Source organism: Saccopteryx leptura, chromosome 3 (genome assembly GCF_036850995.1).
Source record: "Saccopteryx leptura isolate mSacLep1 chromosome 3, mSacLep1_pri_phased_curated, whole genome shotgun sequence".
NCBI lineage: Eukaryota > Metazoa > Chordata > Mammalia > Chiroptera > Emballonuridae > Saccopteryx > Saccopteryx leptura.
The window spans coordinates 112,540,511-112,567,123 of NC_089505.1; the positions used below are offsets into that span (position 1 = coordinate 112,540,511).

Consider the following 26,613-nt stretch of genomic DNA (forward strand, 5'->3'; position numbering starts at 1 on the left):
TTTGATAGAAAGTCCAACATTACAGGTGAAGGCGAAGCTGATTAGGCTTACTCCTCCACAGAGCTCCACAGGCCTCAACAGAAACACAGATATTTACTGGCTCAAGGAAGATTAAAATAAAAACAAAAATTAGCCTGAACTCACCAGTATGTGTACGGACGTGAGTTTTAAGGTGGTGGCTTGCTGCAAATGCTTTTCCACAGCCATCGTGATCACACCTAGGTAAGTGGTTTGAAAAAGAAACAGCAGTCATTTGCTAACAGACCTTTATTTTCAACATCTCTTGTAAACACAAACTCAAACTAAAACAAATGTTCAACCACCAAGATTACATCAATGAAATTGGTTTTGACATGGGAATGATAACAGGTCCCTGGAAAAGTAAGGTGACAAATCTGAGATCAGAGGTTGCTGATGGCCTGGGATAAGTATTTCTTGTTTTATAGGTAAGGCACAAGTTGAGAGCACTGATAATAAAAGCCTTTTGATGATTGACTTAACAAAGTTCCATTGACAATGAGAGCCATGGGAGAATCTGCCAGTGCAGTGTCAGAAACACCCACAGCGGGCTCGGAGGCTCTCACGGTCACGGGGCCTGAAAATACAACACCGGAACAGAATCATTCCAAAAACACTGGCTGTAATGACTAATCTATAATCTTCAGTGTAGAAGATCAACTTCTTCCTTTACTTTCTTCATAACCAAAACTAGAAGTAATCTTTTCTTCCTCAGAACTCTTAAGGCATTTAGCTTCTTTTATAGCATCCGTCATTTCTAATCTTGTTTTATGTCCATTGTATACATTTGTCATCTATTCTCCTAGAAGGTAAACTCTTTGAGGGCAGGGTCCATGGAGTTCTTGACATTTTGCTGTAGTTTTTGCACAGAGCAAGCATTCAATTACTATTTATATGAATGAATACATTTTCTTGTAAGCCAAAATAGTTTACTTCTTTAAATAGAAAGCTTCTCTGAAGCATTTTACTTTCTAATTAATCTTATCATTGTGTCTCAAGTCTCATCTAATATTCAAGAAAGCCTAGCAGTAGTAATTATCACACAAAAAAATGTGATTGAATAAAAATCAGAGTCCCCGCAACAGCACCGAGGGGACAAAAGTAATGTAAGTGTCACAGCACCTAGACACTAACCAACCAGGATCCATGACTCAGAAATGCATCTGTAATTTTAAAAAATAGTAACATTTAATTGGTGTTTAAGAGTTGACTGTCTCTGATGACTTTTTTATTTCCTGGTGTTGTAATGAGGAGATGAGTGATTCAGGAAGGGAAAGGTATCATATTTAATGCTATGAATATAACTTGAATCTTTTTTGACAGAAGTCAAAAACATTGTTTTGGTGCAATGTTCAGTAATATATCTGCATTGTATTTAGGGGGAATCTTTACAAACTGATAATGTCACTAAAAACTCACATAGTCATCCCTAAGTTGTTTTGAATCCCTACAAAATGCCCAGAACCAGGCTACATGCCACGACTGCAGAAGAAACTAGATGGTACAAGTACTTCCTGTGAGCTTAAACATTTATATTTGCATCTATTAAATATATATGTATATAGATACATAAACTGAAATACACAGATAAAAACAGACACTCCTACCTGTTTGTGTATACACACGAGGTATTACAAAGACACAACTGAGCAAGTAACAAAATACTTGCACCACTAGCCTAAGTATTCCTACCCCTTACTCCCCTCTTGTCTCCTCCACTCTCCTCACCAATTCTTAGGTAGATACCCCTTTTCCATGTACTCAAAGACTCCATTTCAGTCTCAGATACCATCCAGTTACCTGTGGTTCTTTTCCAACAGACTAACTCTCCCAGGAGGAGAACCTGTGTCTTAGTAATTCTCTAGCACTGATAAAAATACCATAAAAGCGAGTTTCAACAAATGCTTCTTCAAAATAAGAGGGAAGATGAGACAGAAAGCCATCATCCAGAGTGAGGATGCTCTCAGAATCCATTATCCTCCCTGCAGTCTGCAGCAATTGGTTATAGTTATCCTGGGGAAAGCTAACACTGCCAGAGACCTAGGGAAGGAATTGTCTTTCCATTTTGAAAAATTTTAGAGTATATCAAGATACCCAGTTGAAACGTGGTCAGTGACAAATAGAAAACAGTGAGACCTACCGAAATGGCTTTTCTCCTGTATGGGTTCGAATGTGCTTCCTCAGATCACTGAGTGTGGTGAAGTACTTGCTGCAGCCTTCAGATTCACAGTTAAACGTTTTCCCTGTGTGAAGCCTCTGATGTGCTTTCAGCCTGTAAGATATCCCAGAGAGAGGCCCTTTGTTGCAATGTATTACAGAGCCTCCCACGCCAGCTTAACAGGTTTCAAGACCAAGTGCATAAGCCTAGGCAAGTAAAACCTTTTATGAGAGAAAAAAGTAATTTTACTTAAGGCCAAGTAAATACTGAATACTGACTAACAAAAAATAATATATACTGGAAATAAAATAATTACATTGGAAGAATGGACTTTGGGGAAAGGTGCCAAGTATGAAGGAGACAGGGAGGGGGAGATGAGGGAGGAGGGAGGAGAAAGAAGATGGGAGGAGTGAGATGGGGAGGAGAGAGGAGGAGGGAGATGAAAGAGGAGCAAGATGGGGAGGAGGGAGGAGGGAGATAGAGAAGGAGGGAGGATAGAGGAGGAGGGAGGAGGGAGATGGAGGAGGATAGAGGAGGAGGGAGGAGGGAGATGGAGGAGGATAGAGGAGGAGGGAGGAGGGAGATGGAGGAGGATAGAGGAGGAAGGAGGAGGGAGATGGAGGAGGATAGAGGAGGAGGGAGGAGGGAGATGAAGGAGGATAGAGGAGGAGGGAGGAGGGAGATGGAGGAGGAAGAAGATGGAGGAGGATAGAGGAGGAGGGAGGAGGGAGATGGAGGAGGAGGAAGATGGAGGAGGAGGGAAATGGAGGAGGGAGATGGAGGAGGAGGGAGATGGAGTAGGAAGGAGATGGAGGAGGAGGGAAATGGAGAAGGAGGCAGATGGAGGAGGAGGGAGATGGAGGAGGAGGGAGGATAGAGGAGGAGGGAGGAGAGTGATGGGGGAAGAAATAGAGCTTAATTCTTTTTTATTTTTTTTATTCAGTGAGAGGAGGGGAGGCAGAGACAGACTCCCACATGCACCCCAACTGGGATCCACCCCACAAGCCCACCAGGGAGCAATGCCCTGCCCATTTGGTGCCCTTGCTCCATTGCAACTGGAGCCATTTTTTAGCACATGAAGTGGAGGCTATGGAGCCATCCAGAGCAACTGGGGCCAATTCGTTCTAATCCAGCCATGGCTGCCGGAGAAAAGGAGAAGAGAAGAAGAGAGAAAAAGAGAGAGAGAGAGAGAGAGAAGCGAGAGGGGGAGGGGTGAAGAAGTAGATGGGCACTTCTCCTGTGTGCCCTGACCAGGAATCGAACCCGGGACATGCACATGCTGGGCCAACGCTCTACCACTGAGCAAACTGGCCAGGGGAACTTAATTCTTAACTTCTACAGTAGAAAGTCACTATTTGTTAAAATCAAGGAGCAATATAAGACTAACACTTAAAAGCATGGAAATAAATATAAAAATATTTATATTAAACTAAAAGAATAGAATGTGATTGCATGTGAAGGGGGAGAAATGGGGAGGTACACTTTTTTTTTTGTAGCAAACCTTATAGAACTTTTTAATCTGTAAACACTGAGAATTTATAAGCTGGTTAAAATTTAAAATTATTTTAAAAGATTAAAAAAAGGGCTCTGGCCAGTTGGCTCAGTGGTAGAGCGTTGGCCTGGTGTGCAGGAGTCCCAGGTTCGATTCCCGGCCAGGGCACACAGGAGAGGCGCCCTCTGCTTCTTGACCCCTCACCCTCTCCTTCCTCTCTGTCTCTCTCTTCCCCTCCCGCAGCCGAGGCTCCATTGGAGCAAGGTTGGCCCGGGCGCTGAGGATGGCTCCGTGGCCTCTGCCTCAGGCGCTAGAATGGCTCTGGTTGCGACAGAGCAACGCCCCAGATGGGCAGAGCATCGCCCTCTGGTAAGCATGCCGGTGACAGAGCGTCGCCCCCTGGTGGGCATGCCGGGTGGATCCCGGTCGGGCGCATGCGGGAGTCTGACTGCCTCCCCGTTTCCAACTTCAGAAAAATACAAAAAAAAAAAAAGAAAAAGAAAAAAGAAAAAAAATTTATTTAAAAAGATTAAAAAAAGGCCTGACCAGGCGGTGGTGCAGTGGATAGAGCGTCGGACTGGGATGCGAAGGACCCAGGTTCAAGACCCCGAGTTCGCCAGCTTGAGTGTGGGCTCAACTGGTTTGAGCAAAAAGCTCACCAGCTTGGACTCAAGGTTGCTGGCTCGAGCAAAGGGTTACTCAGTCTGCTGAAGGCCTGTGGTCAAGGCACATATGAGAAAGCAATCAATGAACAACTAAGGTGCAATGAAAAACAGATGATTGATGCTTCTCATCTCTCTCCGTTCCTGTCTGTCTGTCCCTATCTATCCCTCTCTGTGACTCTGTCTCTATAAAAAAAAAAAAAAGATTAAAAAAAGGATTAAGTGCATAAGAATTCCATATATATATATATATATATATTTCAAAATTTTTTGCTCAAAGAGAAGTATATAGCATTGTGTATGAGTGTGACCCTGGAGCCAGATGGTCCGGGACTCAAGTCCTGGTCCCACCTCTTACTGGATGAGGGACCCTGAGCCAGTGACACACATCTGGGTTTCCATTTACTTATTAGTGCTATGAGGACCAGCACATTGAACAGCGCCAGCACACAGTAAGTGTGGGCCTTAAAAGTGTTAGCTATACGCCCTGGCCTGATAGCTCGGTTAGTTAGAGCACCGTCCCAAAGTGTAGAGTTGGCCGGTTTGATCCCAGGTCAGGGCACATACAGGAACAGATTGATGTTCCTGTCTCTCTCTCGCTCGCTCTCTCCTTTTCTCTCTCTAAAATCAATAAAATAGCCCTGGCCGGATAGCTCGGTTGGTTAAATCATAGTCCCGAAGTGCAAAGGTTGCTGGTTCAATCCCTGGTCAGGGCACATACAAGAATAGCTCAATGTTCTTATATCTCTCCCTCTCGCTCTCTCTCTCTCCCCCCTTCCTTTCTCACTGAATAAATTTTTAAAAATAACAATAAATAAATAAATAATGCTGATCTAAAAAAAAAAAGTTTAATTAAAAATTAAAATCAATAAAATAAAAAAATAATTTAAATAATCAATAAAAAAAAATTTAAACCTCAAAACAGAAATTTTAAAAAAAGTGTTAGCTACTGTTATGTTTATTTTATAGCCAATGTTGAAGACTAAGGCTCCTGATACCAATGGTAGAAAAGAGAAATGACTAGGCCCTGGTCAGTCGGGTCAGCAGTAGAGCATTGGCCGGGCGTGTGGAATCTATTCCTGGCCAGGACACATAGGAGAAGCGCCCATCTGCTTCTCCACCCTTCCCCCTCTCCTTCCTCTCTCTCTCTTCCCCTCCCTCAGTGAAGGCTCCATGGGGGCAAAGTTGGCCCGGGCACTGAGGACGACTCCATGGCCTCCACCTCAGGTGCTAGAATGGCTTCAGCTGCAACGGAGCAACACCCCAGATGGGCAGAGCATCACCCCCTGGTGGGCATACCAGGTGGATCCTGGTTGGGTGCATGTGAGAGTCTAACTGCTTCCCCACTTCTAACTTTGGAAAAATACAAAAAAAGAAAAGAGAAATGGCTGAGTGGACCACTCCCATTTCTCAGGGTGGAAGAAATTAATCTTCAAAGTGAGTTAGGAAGGAAAATGACAGACTCTTAGTAGCAACGTTCTGGGCAAAGGCGAGAGAACTCTATGTCGATTACCGTGATCTCCAGGCTAGAATGTCACACAGGAGATCCAAAATCTAAATACAAATGCACCAGCATTTTCAGCCTACCCAATATATGTCAATCTTTAAGTAACAAGTTCCTCTAATAAACTTTAAATAGTTTAGCATAGCTGCACTCCTTAAAGCCCTGCAAGTGGACATCTGTACTGTGCAGGGAGAGACAGTTGCAATTGTGACACAGTGAGGGTCAGAGGCGGGAGGAGCAGCGGGACAAGGCTGACCTGTAGAGCGTGTTGAACGCCTTCTCACAGCCCTGCACGTCGCACTCAAATGGCTTCTCCTTCGTGTGCACTCGCACATGGATCCTGAGGCTGTAGGAGGTGAGGAAGGCCTTGCCACAGCCCTCCTGGTTACAGACAAAGGTGTACTCTCCTCGGTGAGTCTTCTGGTGGGTGCGCAGGTTGCCTGCTGTGCTGTAGGTGCGGGGACAGCCCTCAAAGGTGCACTGGTACCGCTTGACCTGGCAGACAGAGGACACCTTAGCAACAGAACAAGAGAGCTGCCCAGGCTCTAACTCCCCCAGAGCTTGGCTCCCAGATGTGGGTCATACAAACAGAAAGCAGGCCCTACCAACAAAACAGGGATATCTTCCTGTTGATCAAATCATACCTGAACAACAAATGAGGAACAGATGAGCGTGTATCTGTTGGTGACTATTCTATGTGAATATAAAGTATTTTCAGACATTAGTGTACACCAAAAGGGAGGCATATGCTCTTACAATTACCTATATTCAGATAAAAATCTGACTTCATTTTAAGTCCAACATCCTGCCCTATGGCACTATATCTTGATAACTGACCCTTGTTAAATTGAGTCTAAAACATCTTGAAATTTATATACTCAGTCATATATATATATTAGCAGGTATACACTAGCATAGTTTCCACTGAATATTTTCAAGTCTACAGAATAAAAATTAATGTATCAAGAATTTCTTGGAGTGCCTGACCTGTGGTGGCGCAGTGGGATAAGGCATTGAACTGGGGAACAATGAGGTCGCCGGTGCGAAACCCTGGGCTTGCCTGGTCAAGGCACATGTGGGAGTTGATGCTTCCTGACCCTCTCCCTTCCCTTCTCTCTCTCTTTTATCTCTCTCTCTCCCTCTCCTCTCTGAAAATTGAATAAAGACTTAAAATAAATAAATAAAACTTAAAAAAAAAATTCTTGGAGTAACATTTCTCAACCTGTCAGCCTCTAGGTTTCCTTTCATCCCCAAACTTCCTGAAAAGGTAGTTTTCAGTTGTGCCTCCATGTTCCTCAATGCCCACGTAGTCCTTGCTGCTTGGCAAGTTGGCTTCATTGTATGAAATTATTCTCTTGAACTTCCTGGTGGTCAAACTCTTTCATCCTTTCCAATTCTCCTTTATTATTTGCAAAAATATCTCATGGGTGAGACCCTCTCCTTCTGAAAACTTGTCCTTTACCACACAGTAATTCCTTCGGGTTCTCTTTATCCGCTCTGAGTCACTCCTTTCCTTTAACCTCTAAATGTACGGTTATTCCAAAACTCTCTCATCTCCCAAACCTTCCCCATCTCTACACAGGTGCAGAGGAAGCAGCATTACGGGACAAGACTCAATTCTGGCACTTATGTTCGTGACTTTGAGCAAGTCATTTCACTTCTCCGCATTTCATGTTATTTCTAAAATGCAGACATTTATGCCTGTTCTGTCTCACAGTGCTTTTGAGTGGAACAAAAAACAATAAACCATTTTTTGAAAGTACTTTGTAAATTCTATGATGCTATCTATACACATCAGGGTGCTAGTACTGTCTACTCCTCAGCTTTAGCAAACATCTTCATCCTTTACACCTAACCTTCCTCCAAAGCCTCAGTTCACACTCGTGTTACTTATTCAACAGTTACTGAACTACTAGGTCCTAGGCAACAAGCTAGATATCACAGATAAAAAGTAAGCAAGACCAAAATCTCTGCTTATAAGGAATGCCAATTTTAAGGAGGCAGACATGCACAAATTATTATACACCACGCTCCGCCTGACAACAGATACATGCCCACAGTGCATGAGAGTATAAAAATGGGAAACCTCACCACTCTCAGAAAGACTGGACATCAGTGAAGGCTCAGAGACCCAGGTACTCTTCTGTTTTTCACTTGCCTGTTAAAATCTAAAAGTCTATTTTTTTAGACAAACTGAAAAGGTATCCCTCAGACAAACAGGGCAGAAGGACACTCCAGAAAGAGGTAACACCTGGGGAACTGCTTGGAAAGATGAGTTTGCTGGTCCAGTGAACCACAAACACACTGGCAGCATGTAAGAGACTAGAAGGAGAATCTAGAAAAATAAGACGAAGCCTCCTTAGTTAGGCTGTGGAGTAGAGAAACAGGACAATGGGGAGGCATCGACAGGTTTTAATATAGCAACACAGAGCTGGGGTTCAGAAGAGATCATTCTAGTGCCCTGTGGCACATGGACTGGAGTAAAAGAAGGGCTAGATTAAGAGAAATATGAGGGATGAATTGCAGAGAAATTAAAGGGGGAGAAATGACAGGCTGTGTGATAACTGGCACTGAGGAGTAGAAGGGGTCGGGGAGAGGCAACAGCAAGATCCACTCCCCAGCTCATGGCCTGAATGACTGAAGAGATGGCCACACCACAAACCTGGGGTTGGGGGAGAGATGATGAGTTGGGTCTGAGGTGCTGCTGGGACTCCCAGATGGAAATGTCTAGTAGGCAGTCAGACGTATGGGCTGGGAGCTAAGAAGAAAGCCTATGGCAGGAGTCAGGTGCACAGGTAACAGCTGACTTGACCTGCACACAGCAGGCTCAGGTTCCCGCTACTTTCTATGTAACCTTGGGAAAATCACTTAAGCTTCCTACTGAGCCTCACTTTCCTTATTTATAACATGGAGGGATCATTTGCATAAAGCATTTAAATATACTGACCGCCATATAATAGGTACTCAATAAAATAATAGCTCTTATAAGACAAAGGCTAGACCCATGAGAGTCACCAATGTTTAAAGTACTGGTAAAAGAAAAGAAGCCATTGATGGGTGAGTGGGGCAAAGGGCTGGGGAAACAGGAAGAGAAGCAAAGAGAATGAAGCCAAGAGAAAAAGGGACTCTAGGAAAAGGAAACCATCAAAATGTTAAAAGTTAGTGAAAACAAGGACTGCGAAAACTACCGGATCCAGGGAAGTTCACTAATGACTTAGCAAGATTAGCTCTAAGGGACTGCGGGCTTCTGAGTTGCAGTATTTGTTTGTTTTTGTTTTTTAAGCAGGATTCGTCTTGAGCCTGTTTGGGAGGAGAAAGCTTCTTGGAAGGAAGAGAAGCTGTGGAACATAAAAAAGAGACGGATATTTAAAAGCCTGGGAAGAGGGAGAGCTTCAGGTAGGAAGAGCGACACTGAGTTTCAGAGAAGAGAGGAATAAAATAAGGATGAGTGTGACTCGAGGGGGACAAGGTTCCTGTAAAGAGCCAATCAGTAAATATTTAGGCTTTGTGGGCCACACAGTCTGTTACAACGGCTCAACTCTCTAAAAAACTATGTATGGACAATGAACTTTGAATTTCATATCATTTTCATCATGAAACACTGTTCTTATTTTATTTTAAAAGATTATTTTAAAATGTAAAAACCATTCTACAAAAACAGGCATCTGATGGGTCTGGCCTATAGGCCATAGTTGGCCAACCTCTACAGCCAGCGGGGGTGGGAAAGGAGGGACCCTGGCTCCGCCCATCTTCCCACCTACTCCTCTCTCATCTAGTCAGCCTTCAATATGATCTTGCACAAGTCTTTGGATTCCTCAGGCAAGTGCTCTCTCACTAATTCATTCCTAACCCTTCCCACTGCCACACAGAAGGTGCGACACAAACAGCTGTTGAACTGAGTCACTGGCCCAGTAGCAGGCATTCTCATGTCTCAGTGGGTAGTTTATAAAACCACTCATTGCCAGATTTATTCTAAAACAGTGTTCTGCACATGCCATAGCTCTGCTCAAATGACAAAGTCCCAGTTCCTGAGCCTGACAGTCAAGGCCCAGCCAGGTCCTCATCCCCTCTGGGACACAGCAGGCTCTGGCGGGACCCAAGGGCAACAGCACAGTCTTCCCTAAATGCAGCACTAAATGTCCACTTGCCTGCCTTTGCTTTCTCCTTTTCCTCTACTGCAAATGCCTGGTTCCTTTCTTCTCTGCTTTTGTGAGTCTCTCTTCAATTCAAGCTTCACTACCAACCACCAAGGCCTTCCATAATCACTCCATGTCTAAGTGACATGCCCTTCTGTGAATTCCAATATTTAACACTATAGCACTCATTGCACACTTAGCTTACATTGTTAATTATCCTCACACACACATCCTGATCCCTTCAAGACCAAAAGTCTCTTTGGTGCTGCCAGATAGAGAGTTCAGAATAATCACTGAGCAGGAAGGAGAACCGGGACTGTGAGCGCTGCAATAAAAGACTTCATGTCTCAATCGCAGAGCTGATGACAATGACAAGCATAATTGATAAGAGCATAATTTCATTCTTAAGATGTTCCAGCAGTTGATAACTTTACAGGTAACAGTGCAATCAATAATTAACTACCCCTCCCTGTCTCCCTGCCCTTCCAACCCCTACTCCCATTCAAGGTTTTCACTTGGCCAAGTCAAGCTTCAAATAAATGTTCCTTCCTCAAGGAACTCTTTCATGACTGACTCCTATTCCCACCACAAACCACATATTCGTATTAAAGGTTCTCATAGCTTCCTCTATTTCTTTTCTTTTTTTAATTGATATTTTAGAAAGAGAGAGAGAAACAATGATTTGTTGTTCCACTTATTTATGTATTCACTGGTTGTTTCTTGTTATGTGCCTCGACCAGAGATCGAACCCGTAACCTCGGTGTATTGGGACAATGCTCTAACCAACTGAGCTACCCAGCCTGGGCTCCTCTATTTCTTTAAAGTACATAATACCATTTAAGATTAAATAATTAGCCCTGGCCGGTTGGCTCAGCGGTAGAGCGTCGGCCTAGCGTGCGGAGGACCCGGGTTCGATTCCCGGCCAGGGCACACAGGAGAAGCGCCCATTTGCTTCTCCACCCCTCCGCCACGCTTTCCTCTCTGTCTCTCTCTTCCCCTCCCGCAGCCAAGGCTCCATTGGAGCAAAGATGGCCCGGGCGCTGGGGATGGCTCTGTGGCCTCTGCCTCAGGCGCTAGAGTGGCTCTGGTCGCAACATGGCGACGCCCAGGATGGGCAGAGCATCGCCCCCTGGTGGGCAGAGCGTCGCCCCTGGTGGACGTGCCGGGCGCATGCGGGAGTCTGTCTGACTGTCTCTCCCTGTTTCCAGCTTCAGAAAAATGAAAAAAAAAAAAAAAAAGATTAAATAATTAGCCTGGCCTGTGGTGGCGCAGTAGATAGAGCACAGAACTAGAATGCTGAGGTCGCCGGTTCAAAACCCTGGGCTTGCTTAGTCAAGGCACATATAAGCAGCAGTCAATGAAACACTAAAGTGAAGCAACTATGAATTGGTACTTCTCACTTCCCATCCCTCTCTCTCCTCTCTCTGTAAAATCAATAAATAAAAAATCTTTAAGATTAAATACTTACATAATTAATTAAACAATTTATATCATTATCTATTTAGTTGCCAGGCACAGCAGTTGCTAAAAAACAAGGAGGCACTAAATAAATATATATATATGTATATATATTTTAGCAAGAGAGAGACAGACAGAAAGAGAGGGAGAGATAGAAGCATCAACTCAGGGTTGTATCACTTTAGTTGTTCATTGATGGCTTCTCATACATACTTTGACTGGGGGGCTCAAGCCTATCCAGTGACCCCTTGCTCAAGCCAGCAACCTTGGACTTCAAGCCAGCAACCATGGGATCATGTCCATGATCCCATGCTCAAGCCGGAAACCCTGCACTCATGCTGGTGAGCCTGCACTCAAGCTAGAGACCTTTAGGTTTCAAACCTGGGTCCTCAGAGTCCCAGGTCAATCTACTATCCACTGTACCACCGCCTGGTCAGGCCTAAATAAATATTTCTCGAGTTAAATGAATGAATAGCTACTCCCTACTCAGACTATAGGTTCCTTGAGAACAGGAACCACGTCTGTCACATCTGTTTTGGTCACTGCCACAGCCTCAGGGACTAGTCTTGTGGAGAAGTGGCACCCAATTCATACTTGTTGAATTAAGGAATATATGACTAAACAAATTAACTAAATAAAACCAGCAGGACTTAATGCTGAGGAAAATAGTAACAAGGACTAAAAATGAGACAGGAACAGCTTCAAGGAGGATGGTAGCCAGGTCAAATGTAGCAGAGATGATTAATAAAGCATTTCTTGGATTCGGCCGATTCACAAGTTACAATAGCCCCAGCAAGAGTAGCTTCATTGAAGAGGTAGGATGTAATGGGCTGGGAAGTCAGGGAAAAACAAGGAGCTGAAAACAATGAATATAACCACTCTTTCAAAAAAGTTGGCTGAGGCTCTGTCTGAGTAGCTCAGGTTAGAGTGTCATCTCAATATGCCAAAGTTACAGGTTCAATTCCCAATCAGGGCACATACAAGAACCAACCAATGAGTAAACAGATAAGTGGAACAACAAATTTATGTCTCTTTTTCTCTCAAATCAAAGAAAGAAAGAAAGAGAGAGAGAGAGAAAGAAAAGAGAAAGAAAGAAACTTGGCTGAGAAGAGAAAGAGACAGGTGAGAGAGTTAGGAGGGGGACACAGACTAGGAAAATATTAGTATTTAAAGGTAGAAAAAAGCTGACTGCCAAAGCAAATGCCTGCTCCCCCATAATATGGTGAATAAATGAGAAATCTCTCACCCCATCTGAGCAGAGCCAGTAAATGGAAGGCACTATTTTGTCTTTCAGAATCATTTTGGCCATGGCCAGTGGTTCAGTGGATAGAGCGTAGGCCCGGCATATGGATGTCCTGGGTTCAATTCCCAGTCAGAGTGCACAGGAGAAATGACCATCTGCTTTCCCCCCACCCCTTCTTCTTCTTCTCTCCCTCTTCCCCTCTCGCAGCCAGTGGCTGAATTGGCTCGAGCATGGCCTGGGGCACTGAGGATAGCTCCTACTGGAGTGTATCAGCCTCAGGTCCTAAAAATAGTCTGGTACTGGAACTCCGAGCATCCCCCCAAGAGGGTGTATCCTGGTTGGGGAGCATTCAGGAGTCTGCCTCACTATCTCCCCTCTTCTACCAAAAAAAGAGAGAGAGAGAGAGAGAGAGAGAGAGAGAGAATCGTTTTAAACAGTACCAGATTTCACAAAAAGGAAAAATGAAACCTCCTCAAACTGGATCAGAACAGGAAATTGCAAAAACCTGTGTAAGTTTTCCTGGTTACAGAGAGGAGGTGTTGCAACATTGGGTATATTTAAATAAAATTAAGGTTTATTATGCATGCATGCATTCAAAAATTATGTTCCACGCATTATACTGTCTCAGGTGCTAGAAATACAGAAAAAATAGCCCCTGCTATCAAGGAGAAACAAACAGACAAGAGCAAGATGGTACAAGAAGTTGTGCTGATAATGGATGTCTGAATATAGAGAAATGCAGAAGAAAAGCATTTAACTCAGACTAGGGGATGACTAAGAAAAGCTTCTCAAAGGAGGTGATTGCCCAAGCTAAATTCAAGAATGTGAGGGAGAAGTGACTTAAAATTAATCTGCCTATCAAAATAACATGAATATAATGTCACTGAAAATTCCACTGGACAATAAAACGTGTTTCTCCAAAAGAGCCTATGAACTGCATCACTTTAATTTTCCCATGCAGTCTCACTGAGCAAAGGTTAGGTTCATTGATGATAGGGTCTAATGCTAGTCACGGGCAGGAGACATGAGCTTTCAGAGAGCTGATGTTGCTTTACAAAGTGTTCCAAGTAGTTCTAGAGTAGAGACTTTTTTGTGTGTGTGTGACAGAGACAAAGAGAGGAACAGACAGACCGGAAGGCAGAAAGATGAGAAGCATCAATTCTTTGCAGCACCTTAGTTTCTCAGTGATTGCTTTCTCATATGTGCCTTGACCAGAGGGGGGGAGGGGGGCTAAAGCAGACCGAGTGACCTCTTGCTAAAGCCAGCGACCTTGGGTCCAAACTGGTGAGCTTTGCTCAAACCAGATGAGCCCACGCTCAAACTGGGGACCTCAGGGTCTCGAACCTGGGTCCTCGCGTCCCAGTCCAACGCTCTATCCACTGCGCTACCGCCTGGTCAGGAGAATAGAGACGTATTTAACAAAGATGGCTGCCTTGTTAAGTCAACAGAATCAGAAAAGGAAAGGTGAAGGAAATAAGCAAAACTTAGAAAAAACTAATCCCTAGAACTGCAGGAGATGGCTTTTAAAAAATTCAGAAAAGAGGCCCTGGCTGGTTGGCTCAGTGGTAGAGCGTCAGCCTGGCGTGCAGGAGTCCCGGGTTCGATTCCCGGCCAGGGCACACAGGAAAAGCGCCCATCTGCTTCTCCACCCCTCCCCCTCTCCTTCCTCCCTCCCTCCCTCCCTCTCTCTCTCTCTCTCTCTTCCCCTCCCGTAGCCAAGGCTCCGCTGGAGCAAAGTTTGCCCGGGCTCTGGGGATGGCTCCATGGCCTCTGCCTCAGGCGCTAGAATGGCTCTGATGCGGCAGAGCGACGCCCCAAGATGGGCTGAGCATCGCCCCTCTGGTGGGCATGCCGGGTGGATCCCGGTCGGGCGCATGCGGGAGTCTGTCTGACTGCCTCCCCGTTTCCAGCTTCGGAAAAATACAAAAAAAAAAAAAAAAAAAAAAAAAAAAAATTCAGGAAAGAGAAAAGGCTGAGTTTCTGCTGGAGGAAAGAATCTGAAAGAATTAGATTCCACATTAACAGCTCCATCCTAGGAATGGGAGTCTCTGGTTCTAAGCACCTAGCCTTAGCACATTCTCACAAATAAGCGATCAGCTGGGATAGACTGGCTGTAGAAGCTGCCCTCTCCTCCTCATCACTAGGGACTTCCCCTTCCCTCTCCCTGACACAGACACTGTTCCTCCGCAGGCACGGATCTCATTTCATCCACTCATGGGCAACCACAGAGCTCGAAGGGAAGAGCTGTGAACTGACCTCACTGCTTCAGCAGGCCTCTGCCCACCCCTGGAGCCAGATACATCCAGCTGTCCCCACTCTGCAATCTTTTACTCTCACAGCACTGATGGCATCCTGCCACCCCTCATCTCTCAGCTCTTTTCACAGCTAACAGGTCTCAGTGTCCCATTCTCCCCGTCTTTGCAAAAACAGTGTTATGCTAAAAAAAACAGGCTTTCGCATCCAGAAGCCCTCAGTTCAAATCTCAATTCTATCACTTGCTAATGGTATGTTTCTAAGCCTCAGCTGTTTCATCTGTAAAGTGAGGTCAATCGTACTTATTTTATAAAATTGTTATGAAAACTTAAATATAAAACGATATTAAAGCCCCTGACACAGCAACTAGTACACATCAGGCACAAAACAGACGTTAGATCTCCCCCTCTCCCCCTGCTACCGCCAGCCTGACAGGAGTCCAGCTCTTTAGCTTTAGGAGCCTCGGCTTTGCCTGGTGCCTCAATTGCCCACCATGGGAGTAACTTTCAGTGGCCGGTGCTAAGGAAGTCAAAGGGAGCTGAGTGGGACAGCAGAAGACTACCTGTGGCAAGGGCTGGTGTTCTAAGAACCGCTGCAATAGGACTGCAAGATTGTTCGCATTTGAAAACATGGTTATAAACGGCGGTTCTCATCCTTAGTGGTATTAATATGACAGTTCAGCTAATTAGGAGTTACTGAGACTCCTGTAGAGGGTCCTGGCACCCAACCACAATTTATAACCATGTTTTAAGGAGAAAATGCTTCCCTAGGAATTCCTACCAAAGACCACTGCAAACTCTTCTTACACTGGAGATTACCTCCATAGCTCCTTCAAGAACCACAGGGGCCGGCCCTAGCCGGTTGGCTCAGCGGCAGAGCGTCGGCCTAGCGTGCGGAGGACCCGGGTTTGATTCCCGGCCAGGGCACACAGGAGAAGCGTCCATTTGCTTCTCCACCCCTCCGCCGCGCCTTCCTCTCTGTCTCTCTCTTCCCCTCCCGCAGCCAAGGCTCCACTGGAGCAAAGATGGCCCGGGCGCTGGGGATGGCTCTGTGGCCTCTGCCTCAGGGGCTAGAGTGGCTCTGGTCGCAACATGGCGACGCCCAGGATGGGCAGAGCATCGCCCCCTGGTGGGCAGAGCGTCGCCCCCTGGTGGGCGTGCCGGGTGGATCCCGGTCGGGCGCATGCGGGAGTCTGTCTGACTGTCTCTCCCTGTTTCCAGCTTCAGAAAAATGCAAAAAAAAAAAAAAAAGAACCACAGGGGCCTACAAGAAAGAGAAATGAACATTCACTGAACAACTACTATGTACTGTACACTACGCTAAATGTTTTATGCTTGGAGTGTTGTATATTTATATATGAATAAGTATCATTTCATCTTCACAAAATGCAACTAATACTTTTATTTCAATTTTAAAAAATTGGTAACAGAGCAACTAGCCTCAGGCCACACAGTATATACCAAAACAAAGATAGAACCTCAATCTAAATTATCCCTATGCAAATCACAGAACAATTTTAACAAGCTTGTTTTAAATAACAGAAAGACATGAAAACATGAGTTCTTTCTCCAATATTCTACAATAGCAAAATTTTAGCAATACCCATCTGGTACAGCCCATATGAAATGAGAATGTGAGACCTGTTACTCCTGCAACACTTTGCTGGAAAACCACTATGTACACAAAACAACCCTTGTCCCTTTTCCAGGCCAGCAGCCCCAGGGAGGGAACTGCTGGTGACTGCAGAGGTATGTGACACATGCAGGCATGCAGGGGACAGGGAAAGTGCTCCCAGCTCCGGATTCCTACACCTTGCACATACAACCTCTAGCAGACTCCATACCAGATCCCAAGCCCTCAGGGCGGGAGCTATTTCTTTCTTGACATTTGACAAAAGTAGAAATCAATCAGTTAAAGCTTGTGGAAAGAATGAATGGATCCTTAACACTAGAATTTCAAGCTAAAACAGCCTCTGTCTGTCCTACTTCTGAATGGCAATCCGTGGGAGTTTTAAGGGAACTGGTAAAGAAACAGAATGGTAATATGCAAAGACTGAAAGTGGGTGGTTACCCCCTGGGAAAGTCAGTAGGTCCTTGTTCCACAGCCTGAGGGACTGATAATGAGGAATGAGATTGGAAGTAGGTCTCCCAAAAAGGATCCAAACACTGAAGTCAAATTTTCTCCCTTACTCTTATATTTAAAATTTGTCACACTGAAAGAAATGTCTCCTCTTGCCACTAACCAATATAAACAAGCAGCCTAAGACATAAAGCATCACTGTGTTTCTTGGTAGAAAAAGATATTCCTTCTCAATCAATGCACTGGAATACTTTGGAATGCGAAGAACATCATTTGGTACAGAATTGCTGGCTTTCTTCATACTTCTTAGCCAACTATTTCAGCACAAAAGTGACCAGGTCAGTTAGCCACAGGGGTGGGGAGGCTGGTGGAGACAGTGCTATAACAGGAGGAGTGTACAATATGTTTAGCAGTGTGTTTCAAACACAGATGGATGAATAGGTAACTAAACAGTCCTGGCAGGTGCTCAGGAAGGGACACAGATGCAAGTTTGGAAAACTATAAACTGCATGAACCAACTAAAGGAAACACAACTTCTTAGAAACATGGATGCCCTGGCCGGATGGCTCAGTTGATTAGAGCATTGTCCCAAAGTGCATAGGTTGCTGGTTCGATCCCCGGTCAGGGCAAATACAGGAACAGATAGAACTTCCTGTCTGTCTCCCTTCCTCTTTTTCTAAAATCAATAAAATAAACATTTAAAAAGAAATCTGGAGTAGAAAGACATTAAAGGAGCAATTCTTACAAATGCTGATCTAAAATGACAACATTTTGACTGGAAAATTTTCAAAACTAGCAAATCAACAAACAGTAGTAAAACAGCAAGTATAAGAATAAGATACATGAAATTGGAGTCAGAATGACCAGTGTCCCTATGGAAGTAAGAGACAGTATCTGTAGCAAGATTTTTTTTTTCTTAAATGAGCAGTGGGGAGATAGACAAACTCCCACATGCGCCCAACCAGGATCCACCTGGCAAGCCCGCTAGGGGGCGATGCTCTGCCCATCTGGGACCATTGCTTCAGTTACCATTGTAACTGAAGCTATTTTAGTGCCTGAGGTGAGGCCATGGTGCCATCCTCAGGGCCCGGGCCAACTCGCTCCAGTGGAGCCTTGGCTGTGGGAAGGGAAGAGAGAGACAGAGAGAAGGGAAAGTGGAAAGGGTGGAGAAGTAGATGGGTGCTTCTCCTGTGTGCCCTCACCAGGAATCAAACCCAGGACTTCCACATGTGGGGCCGACTGGCCAGGACCCTGTAGTATGATTCTTTCTTTCTTTTTTTTTTTAATTTTTTTTTCTTTTTATTTATTCATTTTAGACAGGAGAGAGAAAGAGACAGAGAGAGACAGAGAGGAGAGAGAGACAGGGGGGAGGAGCTGGAAGCATCAACTCCCATATGTGCCTTGACCAGGCAAGCCCAGGGTTTCGAACCGGCGACCTCAGCGTTCCAGGTCGATGTTTTATCCACTGTGCCACCACAGGTCAGGCCTGTAGCATGATTCTTATTGGCTTATTTTTGCAAAAAGGCAAGCATGAGGAAAAAAACAATGACATGCCCCCATGAGCCACTTAGTGACGGGAACACATTCTGAGAAATGCATTCTTAGGCGAGTCCTTTGTTGTCAAACATCATAGAGGTGCACAAACCCAGATGGTCTAGTCCACTGCACATGTAGGCTCAATGGTATAGCCTATTACTCCTAGGCTACAAGCCTATACAGCATGTTACTGTACAAACAACATGAGATTAAATCAAGCAAGAGAAAGTGATGCAATCAGGAGACACGGTAAACATGAGGTGTGTGAGGCTGCTGCCGGCCTAATGCAGCATACTGTCTTCCAGCAAACTTTTCTTCTAGTAGAAAGACTACCCTAATGATAAAAACTATAGTAAATACATAAACCAGTAACATAGTCGTTTATTATCATTGTCAAGTACTATGTACTGTATACATCAGTGTACGTGCTGTACTTTTTTTTTTTTTTTGTATTTTTTTTCTGAAGCTGGAAACGGGGAGAGACAGTCAGACAGACACCCGCATGTGCCCAACTGGGATCCACCCGGTACGCCCACCAGGGGGCGAAGCTCTGCCCACCAGGGGGTGTCGCTCTGCCTCGACCAGAGCCACTCTAGAGCCTGGGGCAGAGGCCAAGGAGCCATCCCCAGCGCCCGGGCCATCTTTGCTCCAATGGAGCCTTGGCTGCGGGAGGGGAAGAGAGAGACAGAGAGGAAGGAGGGGGGGTGGAGAACCAAATGGGCGCTTCTCCTGTGTGCCCTGGCCGGGAATCGAACCCGGGTCCCCTGCACGCCAGGCCGACGCTCTACCGCTGAGCCAACCAGCCAGGGCCGTGCTGTACTTTTATACGACTGGCAGTGCAGGTTTGTTTACTGAGGCAACACCACAAACAGGTGAGTAATGCATTGCACTAGAACGTTGCCACAGCTAGGGCATCACTAGACAACAGGAATTTTTCGGCTCCATTATAATCTTATGGAACCGCCACTGTATATGGGTCTGTTGTTGATAGGTTTGTCTTGACAAAAACATTGTTATGCAGCACATGACTATTAACTAGTGAGCAAACTACACACTATAGAAAGCAATGGAACAATCAGGGGTAAACAGGAAATTCAGGCTAAAATCTGACTGAGAAAATAAGCTGCTTAAGAAGCCAAGAAGACTAACTAGTTTTCAAATGATCTGACTTCTCAAGAGTAACACCTGGGCAAGGGAGATAGAGAAAAAGACTAAGTTTAAAACAAGAGGGAAGGGGAAGTAAAGAAATCCTGAAGAGTGTTATGAAACAGCCATAAACACTGGCCTCTCTGGGCCAATTAAATGGATTTAAATGCCCCCCCCCCAAAGAAATAAAGTAACTATTAAAGCAAAAGCCAAGGTAAGATGGTGCTTCAGGAAGGCAAGTCTCCTGAATGCCCAGTCATTCAGCAAGATTTTAAAGGACTAAAAGCCACTGCTCCTCTCTCAATCCCCAACCAAGCCCACATCTACTGTTTTCAAAAACGATTTATAGAATCTTCCACATAGGTCTCATAGATAGAATGAAAAAATATGGTGGGAGGAAAGTCCAGAGAGCTAAATCCATAGCCGACTGAACAAGATGCTCCTAGCACCTTTGACCTTGTCCTACTCAACATGATTATCAATGACCTGAGACGTGAACAGTGAATCAGGCTTGCAAGTAGTACAAAGTGGGAAAGTGACAGCTAATATCCCCGATTGCATAATCATACCCTCCCTACCACGTCCTCTTCTGCCTAGGTCAGCATATCCCAAAACAGACCCTGGAAATGACACTGAAAACTGGTTTCCCAAGTTCAAAACATTTGGAGAATTCTGCCTTTCCTTCCTTCTTGGTTATTAGCACATCAAAACTCTGAGAAACCCTGCAACAAACAAACATCTGTTCTGATTTAATTTAACGTTTCCCTAACATTTATTCTTGAAACACTTTCACTAGTAATAATAAACATAGGTCCTAAACTATGTCATATTTTCTGTGCTAAAAAATGATTCAATTCCCTTGAGTTTCTATACTCTTCTTCTTCCAACTACAATAGTAAAACAAAAAACAAAAAACTTGACACTTTCTGCTCCTGTTTCACCACCCACTCACTTCATCATTCAAAATCTGGCTTCAGCCCCCAATACTCTACTGAAAGTCTTCTCGTGACTTGATCAACTTCACAAATAACAGAACTAACGGCTTCTCTTAGGCCGCTCAATTCCTCTGCAGGGTCACACAGAAATATTCACACGTCTCGAAACTATCTTCCCTCAGTTTCCGCAACACTATATTTCACCCATCTCTTTAAGTGATCTATGGTTCCTCTTTCTCTTTCTAACCCTTAAATTCTCATGTCAACTATTCTCCCTTGAGTAAGCTGCCTACAATTTGAACTACTGCCCTTTCATGGATCCACAGTTCTAATCCCAAGCCATTTCCTTGACTTCAGATTCACATTACCAATGGGCTTCTCAACTTGGTCACTTTACTTTTCTCCAAGGACTATGTATTCAACATACTCTAACCGAGTGGTCGGCAAACTCATTAGTCAACAGAGCCAAATATCAACAGTACAATGATTGAAATTTCTTTTGAGAGGCAAATTTTTTAAACTTAAACTATATAGGTAGGAACACTCCTTATCGAGGTAGCGTCCACACGTGGTATTTTGTGGAAGAGCAAGGGGCCAAAGAGCCGCATGTGGCTCGCAAGCCGCAGTTTGTTGACCAGGGCTCTAACCAAACTCATCAATTTCCCCACCAAACTTTCTCCTCTTCTTGTCTTCTCAGCCTGTTAATGGAATCGCCATTCCTGAGGGTGAGAGGGACAGCAGAGTGAGCTGCTTTTTCCTCAGCATACACACGGCTCTATGAATATGCCTCTGTTAAGAACCTATCCCAGTTGACTCTAATCACTTAGCTTGCTACCTAGACTTGAAGTTCTGTCAATCATCTGTGTGGCCCCTGTGCTAAGAAACAGAAGAAACTCAACACACTTGGAAAACTGGATAAATCCTTTGAATCATAGCCAATTCATAGTTCATTCTTCATACTCTAAAAACATATCAAGTTTCCTTATGCTTCAAGAAAACCTCTGCATCAGCTTGGGACACTAAGGACCCAGGTCAAAACCCTGAGGTCACCAACTTGAGTACAGGCTCACCAGCTTGAGTGCAGGGTCACCAGCTTGAGTGTGGGATCATAGACATGATCCCATGGTCTCTGGCTTGAGCCCAAGGTCACTGGCTTGAGCAAGGGGTCACTGGCTTGGCTGGAGCCCCTCAGTCAAGGCACATATGAGAAAACAAACAATGAACAACTAAGGTGCCGCAACTATGAGTTGATGCTTCTCATCTCTCTCCCTTCCTATCTGTCTGTGCCTGTCTGTCTGTCTGTCCCCTCCCACCTCTCTTGCAAAAAAATAAAAAAATAAAAACTCTAGCTTTTTCCACATACAACACCACTATCCTTCAGACTCAAATGAAATCCAAAACCCAAACTTTAACTATCTCCTAACTGGGCAATCCAGCTATTACTGCTACCAGGGCAACCCTTCTAAAAGGTGACTCGAACCACATCACTCCTTGAATCAGATCCCTTCAATAGTTTCCTACCAGTTCCAGAATAAAGTCCAAATCCCTTAGCATGCTATCACTGCCTTCCTAGTCTGGATCTCTACTATCTTTTCATCTTTATTTTCTACTCCTCCCTATGTTTTCTTTTCTTTTTTTTTACAGAGACAGACAGAGCAAGAGTCAGAGAGAGGGATAGACAGGGACAGACAGACAGGAACAGAGAGATGAGAAGCATCAATCATTAGTTTTTTCGTTGCGCGTTGCAACACCTTAGTTGTTCATTGATTGCTTTCTCATATGTGCCTTGACCGCGAGTCTTCAGCAGACTGAGTAACCCCTTGCTTGAGCCAGCAACCTTGGGCTCAAGCTGGTGAGCTTTTCTTGCTCAAACCAGATGAGCCCGTGCTCAAGCTGGCGACTCGGGGTCTCGAACCTGGGTCTTTCGCATTCCAGTCTGGTGCTCTATCCACTGTGCCACCGCCTGGTCAGGCCCTATGTTTTAATCCAGAGATAGGCACACTAGGGGGCCAAATCCAGCCCACTGTCCATTTTGTATATTAAGCTTTATTGGAACATAGCCAATTGATATTTTGGGCAACATAATTTTCTGTTGTAGGGGGCTGTTCTATGCATTATAGGATGTTTAACAGGGTCTTTGGCCTCTACCAACTATATTCTAGTAGAACTTGCCCCATGTGACAACCAAAAATGTCTCCAGACATTGCCAAATGTCTCCTGGCGACAGAATTGCCCCAATTAACTATTATTCTAGAGGTTTCCAAGTATAAGCTGAGAGTCTGATGTCGTTACTAATAAAATAGAGGCTATATAGTAATTGTAGTACAGTGTCCAGATTAAGAGATAAGTATTACACAGTATTCAGTACTAGCGGATTTACACTTGTGAGATTGTGCTCAATTATGAATTTTAAGAGAAATTTGGAACACCAGAATTCATACAATCAAAGGTGACAAGGCTGATGAGAAACAGGATAAAAATGTCCTAAGAGAGATATTTAAATAAATGGAGGTGTGTAGCCTGTACAGGAGAAAATGAAGAGAAATTCATGATCTTTAAATATTTGATGGGTTGTCCCTTGAAAGGAAGGTTTAACTTGCTGTTGTTCAGGAAGGCAGAACTAGAAAGAGCGGGCAGCAACTTCAGGAAGGCAGATTTGGCTCTGTACAAGTAGAAGCTTTCTAACAATCAGAGCTGGCCAACAAATCTATTAGGCTGAGCTGCGAAACACTGTGCTCTTGTCATTCTGGAAGTGTTTAGGCAGAAGCCAGGTGAACTGATGTCAGAGATGCTAGAGATTCATTCCTGCAAGGGGTAGGGAGGTAGGATAAGATGGTCTCTCTAGGGCTCCTTCCAGCTCTGAGATCCTAAGGCTAGCAAAAGAGAAGCCACATGCCATAAACAATAAAATTCCCCTGTTTTAAGACCTTAATTACAAGAAAGGGGAAAATTATTTTGTCAAACAATTTACCATATGTCTATTTGGTAACATTTTACATTTAGTCACTGGCATTGCAACTACCAGTAAAATATTTTTCTCTAACTGACCTTCAATTGGTTCCTGGATAATGTATGTCATTACCTTTAAACCACGGCTTTTATTCTGCTAATAATCACCACTAGTATGTTTTATAGTTTTCAAAGCATTGTGACACGCATTACCTTATGAATACTTATTTTAGATAACCTGCTCTCATTTAGCGTCTCTTGCTTGAATTTCTTATAAAAGAAAGCTAGCCTTTATTACTCATTAAACAGTCACTAAAACATTCACTAAAAAAGCATATTCCAGCAGATACTAATCTCCAAAACAAATTATTTATATACGACCCAGAGGTAAGCCAAATCTAGTCATTTCAGCATCAGAAATACAGATTTATCTCAGTGAAATTTCTATTTTACTTATGGTTTGGGAAGGAAAATTTGAAAAATGATAGTTTCCCCAAATTTCACTGTACCCTTACGAACCAAACATTCCAGAAAGCAGTCATAATAAAATGTGAAGCGTACGCATTATTGACAAGCCAAGCCACTGTAGGTCCTAATTCCAGGGACTTCTTTACGTCCCAAGCTAAAACGGACAAGAGTTGTGTAAGCACTTTCCCCAAAGCCAAACTGAGCCCTCACCCACTGCTTTACTTACTTCTTTACGTTTCGTTTCTGGACATTCCGACTGCAGAGTGAGGGTTGCACCTTCGATATTTCTTGGCATGGGTGTGGAACCAGGGTTTATTGTTAAATGAATCTGATCTGGTGAGATAATGTGTTGCACATAACCCTGGGACATTGCTTCATGATCTATTAGATGAAAGCCCTCTTCACCCCCTACTAGAAAAGGCAAGTGTTCTCCGCACTGTCCATCGTCATCTTCATCCTCCAAAGTGCCAGGGTCCTGCTCAATAAGAACAGTTGTCCTATCATAAACAGTTCCAGATGAGGAAGGCACCAGTCCGTTTTTATCCACAAACCTGAGCATCTTGTCATCGGGGGTCAGCTCATCTTCCTCCGCCTCAAAGTAGATGATGTTGTTGTCTGGACTGTGTTCCCCCATGGTTTAATTGTGCTCAACCCAATTGTGAGAAATGGAAAGGTAAAGGCCTATCTGCAACAGAACAGAGCCAGAGTTAGAGCCATAGCCAGGACCTCAGGACCTTCTCAGCAACCAAGGGGCTCTTTTTACCTCTTATACATGAAAACTCATCTTCCCTGGGAATAATTTTTTAAGTTTTACTTTGAAACCATTAAGTCATTTGAAAATGCCTTTTTTTTAAAACACGAAGTAATAAGTAGCAGTTCACAAGGCCTTCCAAATGTGCCTTACTTACTGCCAAACAATTTGAAGGTTGGTCAAAATACCTAAAAGGGATAAAGCGACAAACTGCTTCAAGTCTGAGTTGCTATAAAAGTAAGGAAACCCTACTCAAATATAGCCCTCAATCAGACCAGGAGGCCATGCAGTCTATGGTGTAAGAACAGAATTTTGGAAGCAGGGTCACCTACCTACAAATCCCATCTTTACCATTTTCTACTTGGGGAACTTATCTGTGTCTCATTTTTCTTATGTGTAAGGTGGGCCTGGTAACTCCTGTTCTCTCAAAGTTGTTATGTGGAGTAAAAGAGATAATGCACATTAAAGCAACAGTAGAGGAAACAAGTGTGAGTTTGTTCCCTCCTTCCTAGAACAGATGTTTCAGCTTCTGGGTAGAAGGGCTCATCCCTAATCAGGCATATCTAATGAGAATCATTTCATCCGTTTATCTCCTAAAACAATCTGGTATTCAACAGAATTCATGCTTTTATAATGTGCGCTCTGCAGTGAGGGAATAATGAGTCTTATTTTTGTGTCTACTGCCCCTAGCACGGTACACTAACACTAGGAGTTCAGGAGATGTCAGCTAAATGAATGAAAGATCTGCAAATATACTCTCTTGGGAAGATATGCTCGCTCGGGAAAAATACCAAATTTGAAGCTTTCCTGTTTTGAAACAGTGATTCTTGATTTACCTGCAAACAGAGGTTCTACAAAAGTGGGTTTGGCAGGCAGAACAGAGAATTAAAAAATAAGCACATCACTTTTTGTTTTCAGTCTGGATTTGCACTTTATCTTTCTCTTCTGCCCTGGATCAGAAAGTGAACCTTTTAAGTAGTGGGGCGGCTAGAGAGGAAGATAGTTACCAGAGACAGGCCAAGGGATCAGATCCGGGAAGAACCCGCCCGACCCCTTGCTTTGGCTTATGCAACCCTGTAGATGCACATTTCGCTGCATCTGCGAGGAGAGAGAAGAGCACGGGGGCCCTACAGGGCTGCCCAGGCAACAGAGGTGGCAACGCGGAGACCAACTGTCCGAAACAAACAAGACCAGGAGGTTCGAGGTGGGCAAACGAGGAGTGCAAACAGAGCACTCCTGAGAGGAGGCTGAGAAGGAAACCTGTCTGGGATAGCTCCCAGCCTCGGCTACACGGAAAAATCTGAAGACAGCCTGGGGGGGCTCCAAACCTGACGAAGAGGGGCAGGGTCCGGGTCTCCATGGAAACCGGAGAGGGGGCTGGATACCCATCCCCATGGAAACGGAGGAGGGGTGGGGTCCCTATGGTGACCGGACTGGGGTCTCTACTGGAAAATGCTTCAGGAGGGAGCCTAAGTCCCACACCCCCAGGAAAGTCCCCAGCCCAGGCCGCGTCTAGTTTCGCCTTTTACCTCGGTGGCTCCCGGCAACGGCGGCAGCGGCAGCTTCTCCCCTCCCCAGCGGCACCATGATTGCCCCCACCTTCCCTGAACGTCACTTCCGCTTCCGCTTTCCGGAGGAAAGAGGAGATACCGGTTCCTCCTCTCCTTGGCGCTCTGGTTGGTTTACGGGGTGTGGGGACTGAGCTCGAGGCTCCAATTGGCGAGCGAGAGAGGCGGGGCAGCGGGAGACGTAGCCCGGCAGTGAGTTCGACCCGCTCCGGGAAGCGCACGCCGCGTTCGTAGCCCGGCGGGAGCCGGCATCACTT

At 44.6% G+C, this 26,613-nt stretch overlaps 1 protein-coding gene across 2 annotated transcripts in view; it reads right to left on the minus strand.

The window, feature by feature from the left end:
* MTF1 (metal regulatory transcription factor 1) overlaps positions 1-26,398 on the minus strand; it is a 46,416-nt gene extending 20,018 nt beyond the window's left edge. For both annotated transcript variants that reach the window (XM_066375897.1, XM_066375896.1), the window contains exons 1-5: positions 26,318-26,398; positions 24,264-24,722; positions 6,091-6,329; positions 2,159-2,290; positions 145-218 (exon numbers count right to left, since the gene is read on the minus strand). In XM_066375897.1, coding sequence (XP_066231994.1) covers positions 145-218; positions 2,159-2,290; positions 6,091-6,329; positions 24,264-24,671 — 853 coding nt within the window. In that variant the 5' untranslated portion in view covers positions 24,672-24,722; positions 26,318-26,398. The remainder of the gene's footprint in view (positions 1-144; positions 219-2,158; positions 2,291-6,090; positions 6,330-24,263; positions 24,723-26,317) is intronic.
* Between the last annotated feature and the right edge of the window lie 215 nt (positions 26,399-26,613).